The sequence below is a fragment of the Rhinatrema bivittatum genome, chromosome 19 (genome assembly GCF_901001135.1).
Source record: "Rhinatrema bivittatum chromosome 19, aRhiBiv1.1, whole genome shotgun sequence".
NCBI classification, from domain to species: Eukaryota; Metazoa; Chordata; class Amphibia; order Gymnophiona; family Rhinatrematidae; genus Rhinatrema; species Rhinatrema bivittatum.
This window is the reverse complement of record NC_042633.1, coordinates 32,008,753-32,027,186: the sequence shown is the minus strand read 5'-3', so window position 1 is coordinate 32,027,186 and position 18,434 is coordinate 32,008,753. Positions and strand designations below refer to the sequence as shown.

The following is an 18,434-nucleotide window of genomic DNA, read 5'->3' as shown; positions in this document are numbered from 1 at the left end:
TTCTTTTTTTTTTTTTTTGTTTCTTGTAGTGAGAATCATCCATCTGCTTCCTGCATGGGAAACAGCCTCTCTGTCTCTCTCTCTCTCTCCTGCTACAATGAATCTCTTTATGCAGGCATGATTTGTTTTTTTTTGTTTTTTTGTTCTTGTTGGTCTCTGGGAGTCAGTGGATGTTGAGTCAGCCATTGCCTTTTCCTTTGGAGGTTGCATGCTAAATGCTGCAGTGCTGCCCCCTTCCCCCTGCAGGGGGGATGGGTATAACAAAAGTCCTTAGCTGGGAGTTGCTGATCTGGCAGTGGGGCCTGCCCAATCCCAGGGCAGAGGCAGGCCAGAAAAGGGGGTGGGGAAGGGGAGTGCTTCGTGCATACTGGCAGTGGGAAGGGGTGACTCTTCCTCCTGGCTTCTGGGTAATCCCAAAATCTGCCTCTTTTGGTGAGGAGTTGGAAGTAAAAGGAGCTGATCATGGTCCTCATATGCCCTTCGTCTCCCCAGGACTGGATCCCTGTGAAGATCCTGCCACTGACACTTCCTAGCTGTTGGCAGGGGCCAGTCCTTCATGTTTACCGATCCATAAATTCCTTAGCCCTTTGTCTTGTCTGGTTGAAGGGTCATGCAACTGACATCAGTGTTTGGATAATTTTGTTGAGCCAATTAAAAAAAAAGGTTTCAGAGGCTACGGAGAATTTATTTTCAAGGAAAACTCAGCATCAACTGTTGGGTGGGGCCAGAAACAGCATGGAGATTCAAAAGCCTGGGATGAGCGCAGAGGATGCTCAGTGGTGGGGGGAGTGAGAGGAAAATCCTGGAATGGGCACAGAGGATCTTCAGCAATGGAGGAATGAGGGGTAAAGCCTGGGATGGACATAGAGGCTCCTCAGTGATGGAGGAATGAGGAGTAAAGCCTCAGATGGGCATAGAAGATCCTCAGCAGTGTGGGAAGGAGGGATAAAGCCTGGGACGGGCACAGAGGATCCTCAGCAATGGAGGAATGAGGGGTAAAGCCTGGGATGGACATAGAGGATCCTCAGTGATGGAGGAATGAGGAGTAAAGCCTCAGATGGGCATAGAAGATCCTCAGCAGTGTGGGAAGGAGGGATAAAGCCTGGGACGGGCACAGAGGATCCTCAGCAATAGGGGCGTGAGTGGTAAAGTCTGAGACACGCACAGAAGATCCTCAGAGGTGAAGGAATAAAGGATAAAGCCTGGGTTAGGCTCAGGGGTGGGAAAGTGAGGCTGAGACAGACACAGTGGTGGGGGAGGGAGGGATAACAGCTATAGATCTAGTGGTTTCTGCTGAATTACAGGAGGGCAGAAGAAGGGATAAAGACTTGAGAGGCCTTGAGGCTCTGTTTGTCCTCAGGTATGTTTTTCATCCAAGATAAGAATAGGAAAAAAAGAAACAAAAAGTTTACTAATGCATTTTTTTAAGGAATGAAGACATATACATTCATTTACATTTATTGCATTTATAAACCGCCTAACACTAAAAAGGCGCTAAGGACCTGATTCACTGAGCTTTTCTTTTTCATAAGCACAGACTGGGGAAAAAAAGTTTTAATGCATCCGGCCCTAAATCTCTTTTAGGTCTAGATCCCTTTCTTTGAAGGTTACCATCCTTGCTTCATTGATCCACCATGGCGCAAGAAAAAAAGCCTCCCTGCGACCAGCGGGAAAAAAACTACCACTCCCAGCATCCCTTGTGCCACGGGCCGCTCCCTAATGCTTGGAATTCTCTCTCTCTTTTTTTTTCTGCATGGTTCACGCCCACCTTCCCCCCTGCGCCAACCAACTGGTGATAGCCGGTGAGTGCTTTGTTGTGAGGGGGCGGAACGTCTGGCTCGCTCTAAGGTCTCGCGCGCGCCTGTGGCGTGCTCCATTGTGCTCCGCGCTCGTAGAGGTAACACGTTCGTTGCCTCGCGCTCCCGGGAACGTTCCATTCGTGCCAAGCCCTTCCTCGTGTCACCCATTACAACAGCGCAGGATGAGGGAAATTGTGCACATCCAGGCCGGCCAGTGTGGCAACCAGATCGGGGCTAAGGTCAGCCAACACCAGCGTCTCGTCCCCAGCAGAATTTCCCTAGCCTTAAATCTTTCGGTTATCTCTCTAAAGTGCTTTAATCTGCCCTCTTTCTCTGTATATGTATATATTAGCATGAATGTACCTATATTTATATGGATCTGTAACATTTCAAGCTAATTCATTAGTTATATTCTTGTTTTTTTTTTTGCTGTTAACCTGTGATCTACATTAAAAAAAAAAAATCTAAAGCTTAAAAGTCGACATTTTAGGTGAAAAGACTAGATCTGCTGGCAACAGTAAAAGACTTGTAGATCACTTTTTGGATTTAAGTTGTTGGGTTAAAGTGTTTCCAGATGTTACTTAAATGCTTTTTTTTTTTTAATCTCTGGAGCTGGGAGAAATGCAGAGACTTCCGGTTGAGCATCGGGGTATTTAGGGTTTGGTAGTAGATGGGCAGAAAAGAGGACCCCCCTTTTTTTATATAAAACATTGTATGTGCATGTAATTCATAAAGGGAGGTTAAAAGATATGAGATGACAGATATCGTTAGAGATTAAGAATCTTTCTTTATTGTAAAGAGTGAAAAGTTATAGTAGAAAACATTTAAATATTTTATAGAAGGGACGTGATCTTAGCTTTTGAATCCATTCTTTTTTTGGGGTGGTCAAGCAGGCTTTTTTTTTTTTTAAGACTCCGAAATAAAGGTCGGAGAAGCTGAAAATCTATATTAAAACTAGATTTAATCCCTGGGAGCAGATGCTTTGGGACTTTTCTTAATTGTAAGGGAGCAACGTGCGCCTGAATCCCTAACGTCTGCACGTTTAGCGCCAAATGACCCTTTGCCGCATGGGAGGGGTTTAAAAATACAGAATTTTTCCGAGTAAACATTTTGCAAACAGAAATCGGGTTTTGCAATTCTGCACCTCCGTTAATGTTATAATCTCTTTATTTTTTTTTGTTTCCCCTTCAGTATTTAATAACCGATCTTAAAGTTAGGAATTGCATATTTTGGCTGGGATCAGGGTTGCTAAAACGTATCTGTAAAGGGGAAACTAGCTCGGCTTGGGAAGGGGGGGTAGTACACTATTTTTAATGCATATATTTTTTAGTACCTCTGGTTTAAGGGAGTGGTATGCAGCGGCGTGACTCGAGCTTAAAGCATTTGAGGGTTTTTTTTATTGGGTTGGAGGGATAGAAAGAAAAATGTAGCAGGCAGTGAGATCGAACGCCGTTTGTCAGCTTTTTACATTTAAAAATGTAAGATTGTTGCAGACGAACTTAACCCCGGAGGGCACGGGCTACGGAGTTGCAAAATGGAGAATTCATTGTAACAAAAGGAGAAAAAGGGTGGGTGGGAGAGAGAGGAGGAGGAAGTGAGATCAGCTTATTTAAAATGCAGATTTTGGGATCGACGCTCCGCGCCCCCATCCCGACTCCTCCGATTACAGATCCTTTTCACCCCCTTCTCTGGATCTGTTGACTGTTCGTGCCTGTAAATTGCTTAACATGGACCCCGAGAGCTCAACTCCAGGGTTTTTTTTTTTAAATTTAAAAATGCTCCTCCGGAAATGCTTGAAGCAAAGACCAAAAGGCCTGTAGCAAAGAAACCCCATAGATCATGCATGTCGTAATTAGGTTGAGGGGAGGGGAATCGTTTTTCTCTTAAAAGAATCGGATGGGTTTTATTTAAAAAAAAAAAAAAAAAGCTGTTTAAAGAGGGGAAGCTGAATCAGAAATGGCGGCAGTGTGAGAAGCCCAGTCAGCCACCTCTTCCCTTCCCCCTTCTCTTCCCCTTCCCCTCCTCCGCCCTCTTCCTCCCCCCTTCTATTCCACTCCTTTTTTTCTTTTGTCTGCATTGAAGGCTCTGCAGAGCAGACTGTTGCTCTCCTAAAATCTCATTACTCCTCTCTTCCACTCCCATCGGATCAACCCCTGGTCCCAGCCCCCCCCCCCCACCCTTGCAGGGTAACCTCTGATCATGCAACAACATCCCCTCTCCCTACCACTTTACCTCTCCAAGCAGAAATCATAAAACTTCATGCGCTGCATCACCTTTATACCAATTTTGCCTTTTCCTTTTTTTTTTTGTTGACCTAGTTCCAGAAATGTGATCAGAAACTAAAAATGGGTGGGAATCCAGGAAAATGTAAAAACCTTTTTTCATTAAAACATTTCTGAACCAGTGACTTAAAAGTACATATAGGATGAATGTTATCTAATATAGTAGATAACTGTTTTTGTGTATATGTATGTATATTTTATATATATATATATATATATATATTGTAGTGTGACTTCAAGCCACAATATTTCTTTTCCTGTTTAACCTGCACCTTGCCTGTGGGTGATAGCTGTGCGTTTTGAAAATGTTAAACTGATAATTCTTACCTGTGCTCTTTATGCTGAGCCGGGTGATCCACCAGAACCATTTCCTGCCTCCTGTAAGGGGGGCTAGAGTTGTGGCTTTGTTTCTCTGTTGCCAAGCCCACATCTTGCTGCAGTCCGTTACCTGCATGAGCTCTTTCTGGGGGGACCAACTTCCCTACACAGGCTGGGGGACACAGTGTAAAAACACCCTACCTCAAATTTAAAAAAAAGAAAATATTTAAGGGGCTAGTTAGTTTTTACCAATCACAGGCAGCCAGTCATTTTTTAAACACAATTCACTGAGTGGTGGCTTCCAGTGACAGCTGCACACACCCTCCCCTTTCTAACAGTTCCAAATTGGGGTAAACATATTAAAATAATTGGCAAGCTCTGCAATATTCATGCTCCACTGACCATGAAAGGTGTCTTTTGTTGACCATATATGTGCATGTTTCATTCAAAATAAAATAAAACCTTTTTTTGGTGCTTGGAAGATCCAGCCTTAAGGTTGATGCTGGTGTCTGGGATTCAGGCAGCAGGATCTGCCTCGAATCCTTTTTGGAAACCCAAGGTCAAGCCCTTCTGCTGCCTTATGAGAGCTTGCAGATTCTTAGATTTCTCCTAATGGGGTCAGTGGATGATCCCAAGGATCCTGGCTCTGCGCCCCCCCCCATCCTCCTGTGGGAGCTTGCTGGAGACCACATCTGAGTGTTGCTTTGGGGTGGAAGTTGCCTGTCAGTGTGTGGGGTCTGTGCTAGGCTGTAACCAGATTTTCCCTAGGATTTGAACCCTGGCTGAGTAAAAATGCTTCCCCCTTTGTCTGTATGGTGTTGAGCATCGCCATCTCTTCCCACAGTCTGCAGCAGGTAGCCCCACCTTTTTCTCACAGGTATAATCTGTGCCTCCGGGCAGCTGTAATCTGAGACCCACGGCCCTGGATTCCTAGACGGGGATGTCTGGCTCATTTTTCAGACAGTTGAAACCTTTCTAGTTTCCCGGTCTAAGGTGGATATATTGGTGCAGCTGAACTGGAAAAAGATGAGAAACCAGCTGTGTTGCACCTGTACTGAGTGTCATATGCATGTTGAAAATCTATTTTATAAGTCTGGTCTGGACACGGTCTTGGATGATGCTAATGCCCCCCCCCAATCGCTACCGCAAACAAGGATCAGAGAAAACACAGCCCAGTAAATTCAGTTTAAGAATAAAGACACACATTGCAATCCAAGCTCTAATGAACTCCCCCAGGAGCGGCCATGTTTGGAACAGCCTCCCAGAGTGCAAACTGATTGGTCCCCGTGGTCCATTGTGACATCACAGCTGCTATAGGCCAATGGGGATGGAGGAAGGGTCCAGTGCTAGCGTGGCTTCTTCAGTTTTCCTGGGAGGGAACAGGGTGGGCAGAGGCAGGGCTAGCACAAGTCATTGGGGGTCCAAAGCAAGAAGTGGATCGAACTGGACCCAGGTCAGCTGCTTATCTCGGCCCATGTGGGGGAGGGGGTGGCAGTATTCAGGCCTGGGGTGTACTTGGGCTGCAGAGGGGGGACGTCCAGTGCTCTCCAGTGCCTCCCCCCTCCCAAGCTTTTGTATCCGGCAAAGGATGGAGGCTGTGTGTGTAGGGTCTGCTGCTGCTTTTATCCTCCATTTTCTATACACGCACACGAGTCACAGCTTGATACGGTCTTGGTCTTTTTCCGTGCTTTGGAACTGTGCCTGCACATGCCCCCCTGACTCCTGCCTCTGCTCAGATCAGCTCTTAAATGGGATTAAGGTTCCCCCCAAACTGAGCCCAACATCGCAGGATTAGCATTGCTGAGGCAGATCATGGGTCTGTTCAAACTTCAGGCTGCTTAGCTTTGCTGGGATGTCCCTCCCCCCCCCCCCCTCTGACTGTGCAGGGACAGGCTGCCTCCTTGTAACTGCTACTCATGACTTCAGCTTGATTACTCACCCCCCCCCCCCCCCACACTTCTGAAGCTGCAGAGTGGCAGTGGAATAGAAAGCCTGGGATATGTTCATTATACCCCCCCAAACTGATTCAGTGGGACAGTGTTACTGATGTTGGCTCAGTCTGGATGTAAAGCCTGGCTCCCCCCAGCACACCTCCATTTTGGGGGGGGGGGGAAGAGGTGAGACCTGGTGCAAGGGGGCAACAGCTTCTAGTACTCTAGGTTTGCTGCATGGGGGGGACACCTCAGCAGGTTTCGCTCCCCCACTCCTAGGGTTGCTTTATTTGTAGAAAATACAGAAGCAGACAAGGAAATGTGGTGGGAGGGGAGGAAGGAGAATGGGTGTCAGGTGACAGATCTGCCACTTTCAACCTCCCTCCCCCCAATCCCTGTGCAGCTGCTGGCGTTGGCGGATGAATGAGAAGGGTTCATTGTCTGGCCTGGGTTGGATTCCGGCCCAGCGAGCTGTTTCCCTGCTGCATCTTGTGATCCCAGCCCTGCTGGCAGGTTCTGGGGGGTTGGGCTTGGCCACGGCTTTTGTTGATTAAGCAGAAGCACTGGGCAGAGATTGCTCACCCCCCCCCCCAAGCAGGGACTTTGGAGACACATTCCAGTGGTCTACGTGACTGCTCGCCCTCCCTTCCCTCTCACCATGCCCATCATTCCTGCGGCTGCCCCACGCTCCTCCCTCCTCCATGATCCACTGCCCCTGCAGCTGCTCCAGTCCGCACCCTCCTTTCCTCCCAAGCCAGTGTATTGTAAGCTGAGGGACGGGTGCAGGGGGATAGCGGAATGATGTGTAACTTTACTGTTTTGGGAGTCTGACCCTTGAGGGTTGTGGTTTTTTTTTTTTTTGTACACTATAGTTTTGGGAAGTGATCAGTGATGAACATGGTATTGACCCCACCGGTACCTATCACGGGGACAGTGACCTGCAGCTGGACAGAATCAGCGTGTACTACAATGAGGCCACAGGTAAGGTGCCGGCATCTCTGTACAGGGGGAGAGGTTCCTTGAGGCTCAGAATATCAGCTGAAGATATCTCAGGCAGCTTGCTGGGCTGAGCCTGAGGCCAGTGTGACTCCTCAGGTCCTATTTGTGTTCAGCTTTTTTTTTTGTTGGCTTACGGGCTCAGTTACTGCAGAGTGGCAGCAGCCTCCGAAGCTTGAGATGTTTTTCTAGAGCAGGGCAGCCTTTAACGAGGCAGGTCTGGAAGGGTGCTGGAGCAGATATCCTCGTTTTGTGACTTGCACGCAAACCCCGCCACAAGGAATCTTTTTTTTTTTTTTTTTTTTTTTTAAATGCAGTAACGGTTGGTAGTGGAAAGGGACACGGAGGGCCTTTGAAGGTAGTTTGGCCTCTATGGCACAGCTGTGCAAATACCTCATCAAATGTTTCTTCATGCTTTTTGGCAGGTGGAAAATACGTCCCCCGAGCCATCCTGGTGGACCTGGAACCCGGGACCATGGATTCAGTCCGGTCTGGACCCTTCGGACAGATCTTCAGACCTGACAACTTTGTCTTTGGTGAGACTTGGGAGGGGTACGGGGACTAGTTACGTGACGTTGCAGTTGGTGCTCTTAGGCAACTTGATGGAAAGCTATTCTGCTCAATTTTAATTTGGTACAGGGAGGAAAACTGAAATAGCACTGGAAGGCATCTAGAATCGGGGGTGGCTGGGAGGGATCTAGTAGAGGATCAACTTTATTCTGGACACTACTGTGGACAGATGTTTGCAGGCTTTTAATCAGGTTGGAGAGTGACTGAAATGGTCATCTCTAGTGCTGGGTAAAATTTTAGGAGCCTAAAATTCAGAAAATCACACTTTAAAAAAAAAAAAAAAAAAGAAATATATTGAAGTGCAATTAACATTTTTCCCTGGCTCCACAAAAAATAATTTTCTAAATATATTTCCACCTCGGGTCACTTCTCTGGGTAGCACAGTCCTAGTTATCTAATGTCTGACACTCATCTTACTGTTGTGATTTAAGCTTGGGCTGTCCTAGTTAGAGATGAAGAAACGCCCTTTTTTTTTCATGATTTCATGGGTGTTCTCTTCCCACAGGCCAGAGTGGAGCAGGGAACAACTGGGCCAAGGGGCACTACACAGAAGGGGCTGAGCTGGTGGACTCCGTGCTGGACGTGGTGAGGAAGGAGGCCGAGAGCTGTGACTGTCTTCAGGGCTTCCAGCTCACCCATTCACTAGGCGGGGGCACTGGCTCCGGCATGGGGACCCTTCTCATCAGCAAGATCCGGGAGGAGTACCCGGACCGTATCATGAATACTTTCAGCGTGGTGCCCTCACCCAAGGTCTCAGACACTGTGGTGGAGCCCTACAACGCCACTCTGTCGGTCCATCAGCTGGTAGAGAACACGGACGAGACCTACTGCATAGACAATGAAGCCTTGTACGACATCTGCTTCCGCACCCTCAAGCTGACCACCCCCACCTATGGTGACCTGAACCACCTGGTCTCTGCCACCATGAGCGGCGTGACCACCTGCCTGCGCTTCCCCGGCCAGCTCAATGCCGACCTTCGCAAGCTGGCGGTCAACATGGTCCCCTTCCCCCGCCTTCACTTCTTCATGCCCGGCTTTGCCCCGCTGACCAGCCGGGGCAGCCAGCAGTACCGTGCCCTGACAGTGCCTGAGCTGACCCAGCAGGTCTTCGATGCCAAGAACATGATGGCGGCCTGCGACCCGCGCCATGGCCGCTACCTGACGGTGGCTGCCGTCTTCCGTGGCCGAATGTCCATGAAGGAGGTGGATGAGCAGATGCTGAACGTGCAGAACAAGAACAGCAGCTACTTTGTGGAATGGATCCCCAACAACGTGAAGACGGCTGTCTGCGACATCCCGCCCCGAGGCCTCAAAATGGCAGTCACCTTCATCGGTAACAGCACCGCCATCCAGGAGCTGTTCAAGCGCATCTCGGAGCAGTTCACCGCCATGTTCCGCCGCAAGGCCTTCCTCCACTGGTACACGGGCGAGGGCATGGATGAGATGGAGTTCACCGAGGCAGAGAGCAACATGAACGACCTGGTCTCCGAATACCAGCAGTACCAGGATGCCACCGCTGAGGAAGAGGAAGATTTCGGCGAGGAGGCGGAGGAGGAGGCCTAAGCAAATGTTACAAAAAAGAAATTAGCTTTTTTCTTAATTTTCTCCCTTCTCTTTTCCGCTCAAATGTGAAATCTGAAACCTCTACCTCCTTCTGCTAAGCTTTTACCTTGGGGGGGGTAGGGAGGGTGGTTGGTTGAGTGGTCCAAAGATTGGCCTGTTTTTTTTCAGCTTACAGGTTGGACTTTTCCCCACTTATTTCTGTTTTCTTTTTTTTACCATTCGTAAATTATTGCTGAGATGCCATTAAAGAGAGCATTTTCCTCCTCCTGTTTCTCTTCTCTTGCTTTGTAAACCTTGTTCGTTCTTCTTTTTTCTTTTCTCTGTTTGTGACTGTGTATGAGTGGCTTCTGTGCTTGCCTTGTGCAGGTCTCACAGCAAAATCTCTCTGTAGGCCTTGACTTGGAACATGTTAACGAATGTGGGAGGGGAAATGAAGGATCTGGAAACATGACACGAATATCAGTAGTTGATACAGATTCCCACACAGTGTGTTTTTGTTTTGTTTGTTTGCACATAGGTTGTCTTTATTCCTGTTTTTGTTACTAATGTGTTTTTTTTTTTTTTTTTTTCAAAAGTAGAGTCCAAACTATTTCAAGAGTGTCCAAACTCTGTAGCCTTTCATTACTGGCATGCAGCAATGATCTGGGCTTCTGAGTATCTAGGCCAGCAGGGACAGACAGTTTGTTCTGGTTCTCTCTCCCCTCCAAAATATCATCTCTGGGACTTGTAATTCCAGTTCTCTTGCACTGGGTACTCCCTCCTCCCTGGTTCACCCCAGTAGGAATTTAAAAAAACTAAAGACCCTTTTTTTTGGTTTGCTCTTCCACCACTTGCCAATATTTGGGGGGGGGGGGGGGGGCTTAGCCCTGCTGGTTTTTGAGGTGAAGGGGGAATGATTGCTTTATTCACAGAGCAATCTCTTGTTGGGGCTGTAGGGAGGCCCCTCCTTGGTCTAAAACTCGCACCACATTAAAATGATTGCAACCCCACACCTCCTAAAGCTGGTAGCCATGACCCCCTCCTCACTTTTTCCCAGTCTTCTCTGGCTCTTTGCTTTTTTTTATCCTCTACACTGCTTTTTCTCATCTTTGGATTTTTTTTCATTTTGCTGCTGCTTTTCATATTGAAAAGATGACAACCTGTGACAGAATAAAACTTTTTTTTAAATTAAAGTTCTGTTTATTTGGGCTTTTTTTTTTTTTTTTTACAAAAAGACATATGCTAAATTGTAGGTGAGCTTCATCAGTCAGTATGAGGGTGGGCTGAGGCAGACTCCATTTTGTGTTTCAGGATGGAATAACCTGCCTCAGCTTTTGTCCTATTCACCTCCCCCAGCTCCTCACTGCAGCTCAAAGTAAGAGGGGGGAGGAAGGAATATTGAATGGGATGAGTTATGTTGCCCACTCAGAGGCTGAGCGGTCAGCTTTGCTTTTCTATATTCCAGACAGCCAGTGGGCTGCTGTTCAGTGGATGCCACCTACACCAGCTGTCTCATTTCCTGGGTGCATGCTGTTGCATGCTGGGAAATGACGGCTGCTGTAACTCATTTCCTTTCAGCACTAAAAGGCCAGGAGGAAAAGCAGGCCTCCCTCAGCCTAGGCCATCTATAAGAACATGGGTTTCGTGGCTAATCTCGGCTGGAGCGAATGAGGTGGGACCACCTGTGAACCTGTGCAACTCTGGACGGAAGGGAGGCAATCTTATGTGGGCACCGATCTTCAGTTTTTACCTTTTGCTGAGAATTGGTTTAACAAAAGTGGGAGCAAATGTGATGGCGGCGAGCGCCAGTATTGCAGACGTGGGGTGAGGTCAGCCCCTATCACATACCAGCCTTGAGGCAGAGGAGGCTGCATTTTCTGATTTGTCTTTCATGTACCCTGTACCTTAAACAGAGCTGGCAGAGCCACCCCTTGGAATCACATTGCACTGTGGTCCTCCATACTCCTTCCCGAAGTACCATTTGCTGGCTGCTGCCTCAGTTTTGCCTAAATGGTTCCCGCTCCATCTCCTGCTGAGTTCTTGTTAGCTCTGCTTCAGCTTTCTTTAAAGCAGGGCTGTGTGCCACAATTCTATATTTTCTTTTTACAGAAGTGGGTTAAACAGTCCTGCTCATGTTCCTCTCCCTGTTTTTATTCCTCCTACTATGCTTTCAGTGCTGCTGTGTCAGCAACCTGCCTGCGCTGCTTCCTACAAGTGTGAACAGAAGGAAGGGGGGGGGGGGGGGCTGAATCACTGCCAGGTTGTGCCTTTGTGCTGCTAGCAGACGGCACTAGCCTCCTGCTCTCCCCATTCCTCCCGCCTGCAGATTCTAACATTTTCTGGAGAGCAGAGCCTGCACTTGGGTTTGATGTATGGCTGCTGAATCCAATTTCTAGCAGAACTAAGGTGCCCGTAGCTTGTTTCCTGTTCTAGTTTGCTTTTTCCATAATTGACTCCAGTCGGATTCCAAGAAACCAAACTCAAACGTTATCCAGTTTAAAAGTGGGGGTTTGTGTGTCAGGGCAGAGAGGTTGGAAAGTAAGTGAATCAGTTCAAAGTTTCAAGTAGGAAAGAGACAACCTGGTGCTGCTGTTTTAACTCCACACCGACCAAACCAGGTTGATAAGACAGAGCTCCTGCTAAGGCTGCTTTTGTTACATGTGTTAGGGCCTGGAGCTCAGTACCTGGCTAGCAAAAGATTATGATCTTCCCCAAACAGTGTGGGGAGGGAGCCTGCTCACGTTCTTTGCTGCAGTAGTGGGGTCCTATAACCTGTTTCACAAATGTGCCCTGCTGTAGCTGTCAGGTTAGGAAAAGGGGTGCAGCTTAGGACAAGGGCGTGCTTATAAAAGTGAGTGGTTGTTTATCCTAACCTCATTCAGCCACCTTGCCTGGGTGCCCGATGCTGAGGAGGTGCTAGGGATGCACAATTTTAGCTACCACCTCCTTTTTACTCTAGCTGGTAATTTAGATATTAAATTGGGGGCTGGGCAGGTGCATTGGCACACATTAAGAGCAGGCACTCCGTGATGAGTGCCCATTTAACATATGCTGATACGGCAGTGGCCTGCGAGACACCTGGGGTATAAATACAGCATGGACAGCTGTACCGACCTCAGGGGATAAAGAAACAGCAGGACCTGAAATGGCCCAAGTATGAATATAGCATAAAGAAGGTGAATACAAGGAGAAGATGGGGACACCCAAGGTATGAATACAGGACAAAGAGCTGAAGAAGGATCTCAGGGGAGGAAGGGTGTTTTCTTAAACCACTATACAGTACCTTAATAAAAAACAAAACCAAGCCACCAACCTTTTATTTAGAATAGAGTACAAATGGGGATCAATGTTACATACAACAGTGGGGGGAACTCGCTGAAGTGCTGTAATTTTGAGGTCTGAGACTGGATAGTAAGCCAAAGCATCTCTGGCTGTTCCCTCTGTGCTCGCTTTCTCATTTGGTGGTGTGGAAGCTGGGCTTACTTCTATTTTCACCCACAGCGCTCTACGCACCCAGCCTTTGGGTGAGAAGTTGCTAATGTTATTCCCTCACCTATCCTGCCAGTGACAGATGGAGCTGCTGCACCTCCGCAAATCCACTTTCTTCTTCCTGCCTCCTCCCGGAGAGCTAACAAAGAGAAAAGAATTGAAACAATGGCTGAGAGAGGGAGGAAGCACGTTTTAAAATTACAGTGATCCGATCAGAGGCCGCCTGTTTGAATCACGCAGGAAGAGAGGTAGACATGGGAACACTAGCAGCGTTCCACTCGTGACAGATTCCTTCCCCCACCAGCAGCAACGTTTAGTTAGGATCCTGGGTGCTTCAGCGCAGAAGCAAGGTTGTCATATCTGAAATAAATGTCCAGGCATTATGTGTATCGGTGTGATGCCCTCATAATGCCTGGACACTGCACAGTTTGAAGAACAGGTATTCACCAGAGCTCTATATAGATGACACGCTGAGACATTGTTTTTCATATGTCACTGCTTTGGGCAACTTGTGTAAGTCAAACAGGCTGTTTAGAAAAGGTTTTAAATGAATGAAATACACATAGCACAGAAAATGGAGATTTGAGGCAGGAGATTTTGAAAAACTGGAGCATGTCTTTCATTAATAACAAATAAGTTGCCATTCTGGATCAGACTGAGTGTCTATCAACCTGGATTGACCACTTGGAAACGGGATACTGGGTGTGATGGACCCTCGGTCTGACCTAGTATGGCAACTACTTATGTTCTTATCTACCCACCATCCTCATTAGTAAACACCAAAGAAAATAATTCATTTAGTCTTTCTGTAATGGCCTTATCTTTCCTAAGTGCCTCTCAATCATCTAATGGTCCAACTGATTCTCTCGTAGGCTTCTTGCTTTGGATATATTTAAAACAAGCCGTAAAGCCCGTTAAAACGGGCTACATCCCTCTGTCTCTCACCTCCCCCTCATTCTCTCTCCCCTCACTCTTCACCCCCCCCCTCCCCCACCCACTCCTCTCCACCCTCCCTCTCCTCTCACTCAGTCCCCCCTCTCCCTCACTCCCTCCCACTCAGTCCCCCCTCTCCCTCCCTCCCACTCACTCAGTCCCCCTCTCCCTCCCTCCCACTCACTCAGTCCCCCTCTCCCTCCCTCCCTTCACCCACCTCCATTTCCTCCCGGCGCCGTAAGCGCGACTTCCCGCAACCCTCACCCGGCTCCATTAACTCCTCCCGCTCCTGCCGGCAGATCTCGGGGGGGGGTCACTCCCGCGCGCGCGGCAGTGACCCCCCCGAGATCTGCCGGCAGATCTCGGTGGGGGGGGCGCGGGAGTGACACCCCCCCCCCCCCCGAGATCTGCCGGCAGATCTGGGGAGGAGAAGCAGCGGCACCGCGCGCGCGCGCGGCGCCGCTGCTTCTCCTCCCGCTCCTGCGGCCCCACCGCCATTTTTTTTTCTGATCGACATCCTTGCCCGCACATGCGCAGTAGAGCTGTGCTCTACTGCGCATTTGCGGGCCGTCGGTCACAGGCCATTTATAAGGTAGATATTTGTATTATGAGTTGTTTCTCCTATGGCTAACTTACATTCTCTCTTAGCCTGTCTTATCAATGTTTTATATTTAACTTGCCAATGCTTATTTTTCTGTTTTCTTCGGATGGCTCCTTCCACCTCACCTTTTCACTCTAGCGGCAGTTGTTTGGCCTTCCTTCCACCTTTCTTAATGCATGGAATCGATTTGGACTAGGCTTCTACAATGGTATTTTTAAACAATGTACCAAACCAGAAGTCAGTATGGAGGATCTGAGAACATTCACAATGAGTACATAGACTCATAATAATAGTGAAACACCCTTGCATACTGAGTGACTCACCACTTATTGATACACATATTTATACATTACTATACTGTATGTGTATTTTTCACTGCACCTCTGTTATTGCAATATTTCTCTGCTTAAATAAAGCCATGAAAATATCAGTGGTTCATTATTTATATATTTTAGTAGTGCAATTAAAATAAAGGATGCCAAACTTAATTTTAACTTGCATACTGGAAAGGGGTTGCTCACTGGGCAAGTGCTTGGATTGATTAAACAAGCTAAACAGATCTTGTCATGATCCCCATCTTCTTATATACTGAGGAAAGACTAAAGAGGTTAAGGCTGTTCAGCTTGGAGAAGAGACGGCTGAGGGGGGATAGGATAGAGGTCTTTCAAATCATGAGAGGGCTAGAACAAGTAGATGTGAATTGGTTATTTACTCTTTCCAATAATAGGACTAGGGGGCACTCCATGAAGTGAGCAAGTGGCATGTTTAAAACTAATTGGAGAAAATTCTTTTTCACTCAACACACAATAAAGCTCTGGAATTTGTTGCCAGAGGATGTGGTTAGTGCAGTTAGTGTAGCTGGGCTCAAAAAAGGTTTGGATAAGTTCTTGGAGGAGAAGTCCATTAACTGCTATTAATCAAGATGACTTAGGGAATGGCCTCTACTATTACTGGCATCAGTAGAATGGGATGATCTTTGTGTTTGGGTACTTGCGGCCTGGTTTGGCCTCTGCTGGAAACAGGATGCTGGGCTTGGTCTGACCCAATATGGCAATTTCTTAACATTAGCTAGACCTTTTTAGGCTGGATGCTTAGGAGAGATGTAGCTAGGCCTGAAACCTTAGCTGCTCGTGCTAAATCATTCCCTTTGTGTGCCAGTCCAATACAAGCACAAATCAAGCAAATACAGTGGAAGAAGGTGATTTGAGAAGGTCCCCACTGCAGTGCTTTGAACATCATAGAGGGAAGGCTTTTTTTTTTTTGGAAGTAACAATGCCAAGCCTAGTACAGCTGGCCGCCCAAGTCTGATACATGTCAGAGTGACTTACTTCCACCTGATCTGAGAAAGATTTGGGTAGATTAGAGGAGATGTCAGTTTTGCAGAAAAAAAAAGTGATTGCCTCTGTTTCTTAAGAAAAGCAGGAACCACAAATTAATTTGCCCTCTTCCCTTTATCTTTCTTTCTCTCTGTTCTTTATCACACCCGTTCCCAAAGGTGCTTCTACCTCCCTCCAGGGACCTCCCCCACTACCCTCGCTCCTTAAATTTCCATCTCCTCAGCTTCTTCTCTCCCAAGCAGCGCTGCGCAAGCCTCTTAATGCGCCTGAACGACCAATCCTGCGCCCTGCGATCGTGACGTAAAGGTCACACTGGCTAATGAAGGCGTACGCCATGAAACTCCGCCCACTCTGCGCGCGCCTCCAACTCTGGGGTGATCACGCCAATGAAAAATCGCCTCGCGCGCCCGGAAACCAAACACTCTTCACTGTGCCCCCTCCCCGCCTTCTCTCATCCCCCCTGCATCTCCGCGCCGACCAATCAGAGCTCACGTTTCCTGGCGACAGTTGGCGGGGTTAAACAAAGGGAAGCGCGGGATTTTGGTTTTCTTCCTCCTCTGACGTAACTTTTTTTTTTTTTTTTTTTGCCGGAGCCACCAATCGGCGGGGCTTTCGTTACACGCCTGACATCAGCACCTACCAATGGAAGTTCGCGTCGTCGGATACAGGGGGCCGGCGGGACGTTAATGGCGTTGCTGAGCACGGGGGGTGGGGCCTGCGGCCGTTGAGGCGAAGAGCGGCGCTTTGGTGGGTATGCCGCGCGCTCCTGCCGCTTATTAACCCGAGCAGCGCCTGCGCGCGCATTCGTCAGCATGCGGCTGAGGGATGGTGGCAGCGGTGGGATTTGGGGCCTGGGTCTTCAATGGCGGCCACGGACGCATCCCTTTGTTAACGCCCTCCCACATGTTGCCTCCTTGATTAGGCTGACCTAAGCCAACCGCAGGAGTGCTTGCCTGCTTGGCAGTCAACATTCAGTGTAAAAACAAAAATGTGCGGAGGCCTGCATTTGAGGTACAGAAATCCTGGGAAGTAGCTTACAATTTGGGGGGGGATCAGGGGTGCGCACTGAACAGGCAAGAAACCTCTTTGCTTATGGCTGATCAATCAGAGGACCCAGGGAGAGGTATAACCGGTTGAAAAAAAAAAAAAAGCAGGTGATATTTCTCTACAGAGTGTTGGTGAGAGCGCCCCTTTAATGATACGTCCAGTTCTGGAGGCCCTAATCTCCAGAAAAGATACAGATAGGAAGAGAGAGAGAGGCTACCAAAATGGTGCACGGTCTGCAGCATAAGACAAATGAGCTTAGACTCGCTGACCTAAATCTACATACCTCAAAATTATAACTAATGCAGAAGAAGCAGGCCTCATTCTAGAACGGGAGGTCATGGTATTAGTCTCCAGGGGAGGGATGGGGGCATTGAGTTAAAGGGTATGAACATTAGGTGATATTCCATCACAGAAAAGATAGTGGGTACACAGGACGATCTCCTCAGTGAAGGTGGCAGTCAAAATGTCACCAAACTCAAGGGGACCTGGGATAAGCACAGAAGATCCCTGGTTGTGAAGAACATAGTAAGATAGTGAATGATAGCAGATAAAGACCAGAAGGTTCATCCGATCTACCTAGCAAAATGTTCAGAGTTGTAATGGCTACATTGTGCAGGTTACCCATGTTCAGAAAAGTTACATATATTACTCCAGTACTTCATTTTCTGTGTTTATCCCACATCCAAAAATAAACTGGGGTCTGAGAGACTAGATGGACCTTAAGGACTTTATTTGCCATCATATTCTGTTTTCTCTGGCAATCAGGGCAGTAGGCTTGCAGAGTGGGGACACATTAAGCACGCCCTCCCAGTCTCTGTGGCTGCTTCTTCCTCTTCTGTGTGTCTTGATTACTAAGAAATCACACACCATGGGGTTAGAGCACCTGAGGGGACAGGGAACATGGCTCACTGTATCCTTGCCTTCCCATTAGTAAGCTGTTTGTAGTATGCCTGAAGAACCTGGGGATGGGTATACCTGGTAACCAGTGAGCTTTGCACACAAATAAGTTATCTGATCCACAGGGCATTGCAACAATTCCCTTATTACTGATCCTCTCCCTGTGATATATATCAGCACTAGAGTCCTTGCCTCCTTTTCATGCTGGTGCCCCTGATGATTATCTTTTTGAAGAGAGAGGCATAAGCCATAGTGGTAATATAGTGCTTCCTGCTCCGCTGTTAGCTCTCAATCCAATTTTGACTCCCTGAGATGCTGTAGTGGGAGCCTCCTTACACTACTATACAGTTTCTATTGCTTCCATGGCTGCTCTGTCCACAAGCTTACACTGCTCTAGGATCTCTACTGCTCCTGGGGATGCTTTAGCTGAAGTCTGTGTACACCATTGTGCCATGGCTTCAGCACGTACCTGATAATGTAGTGCCTGAAGATTTCAGGTATGTCGCTAGGGACCCAATAATTTCAAGAAAATCTCAGAATCTTTGAGTGAAACCTGGAGAGTTTCCAGTTATGGAGATGGGGAGGGGAGAGATGTAGAAAGGGAAAGAGGTGTGAAAAAGGAATCCCACCATTAGTAAAGCGAAATATCACCATGTTACCGTTAGTAAAGTTAAATGTTAACACAGTGTATA

The 18,434-nt window shown here is 47.7% G+C and overlaps 2 protein-coding genes across 11 annotated transcripts in view; both read left to right on the top strand.

The window, feature by feature from the left end:
* Nucleotides 1-1,854: 1,854 nt before the first annotated feature.
* LOC115080200 (tubulin beta-7 chain) lies at nucleotides 1,855-10,631 on the top strand. Its single transcript, XM_029584323.1, has 4 exons — nucleotides 1,855-2,038; nucleotides 7,203-7,311; nucleotides 7,752-7,862; nucleotides 8,402-10,631. The coding sequence occupies exons 1-4, from the start codon at nucleotides 1,982-1,984 to the stop codon at nucleotides 9,457-9,459; spliced, it is 1,335 nt and encodes a 444-aa protein (XP_029440183.1). The 5' UTR covers nucleotides 1,855-1,981; the 3' UTR covers nucleotides 9,460-10,631.
* A 5,757-nt stretch (nucleotides 10,632-16,388) lies between these two features.
* MDC1 (mediator of DNA damage checkpoint 1) overlaps nucleotides 16,389-18,434 on the top strand; it is a 63,579-nt gene continuing 61,533 nt past the window's right edge. For 8 of the 10 annotated variants that reach the window (XM_029584859.1, XM_029584858.1, XM_029584860.1 and 5 more), the window contains exon 1: nucleotides 16,389-16,545. The gene's annotated coding sequence lies outside the window, so the exon portion shown is untranslated. Of the gene's footprint in view, nucleotides 16,546-16,623; nucleotides 16,810-18,434 lie in introns of those variants that run through there. The other 2 variants (XM_029584856.1, XM_029584864.1) reach the window with 2 other exon arrangements.

Coding starts and splice junctions, on each gene's coding strand:
- LOC115080200 (XM_029584323.1), top strand. CDS start 1,982: ATGAGGGAAATTGTGCACATCCAGGCCGGCCAGTGTGGCAACCAGATC. Junction 7,312..7,751: donor GTACTACAATGAGGCCACAG/GTAAGGTGCCGG, acceptor GCTTTTTGGCAG/GTGGAAAATACGTCCCCCGA. Junction 7,863..8,401: donor ACCTGACAACTTTGTCTTTG/GTGAGACTTGGG, acceptor CTCTTCCCACAG/GCCAGAGTGGAGCAGGGAAC.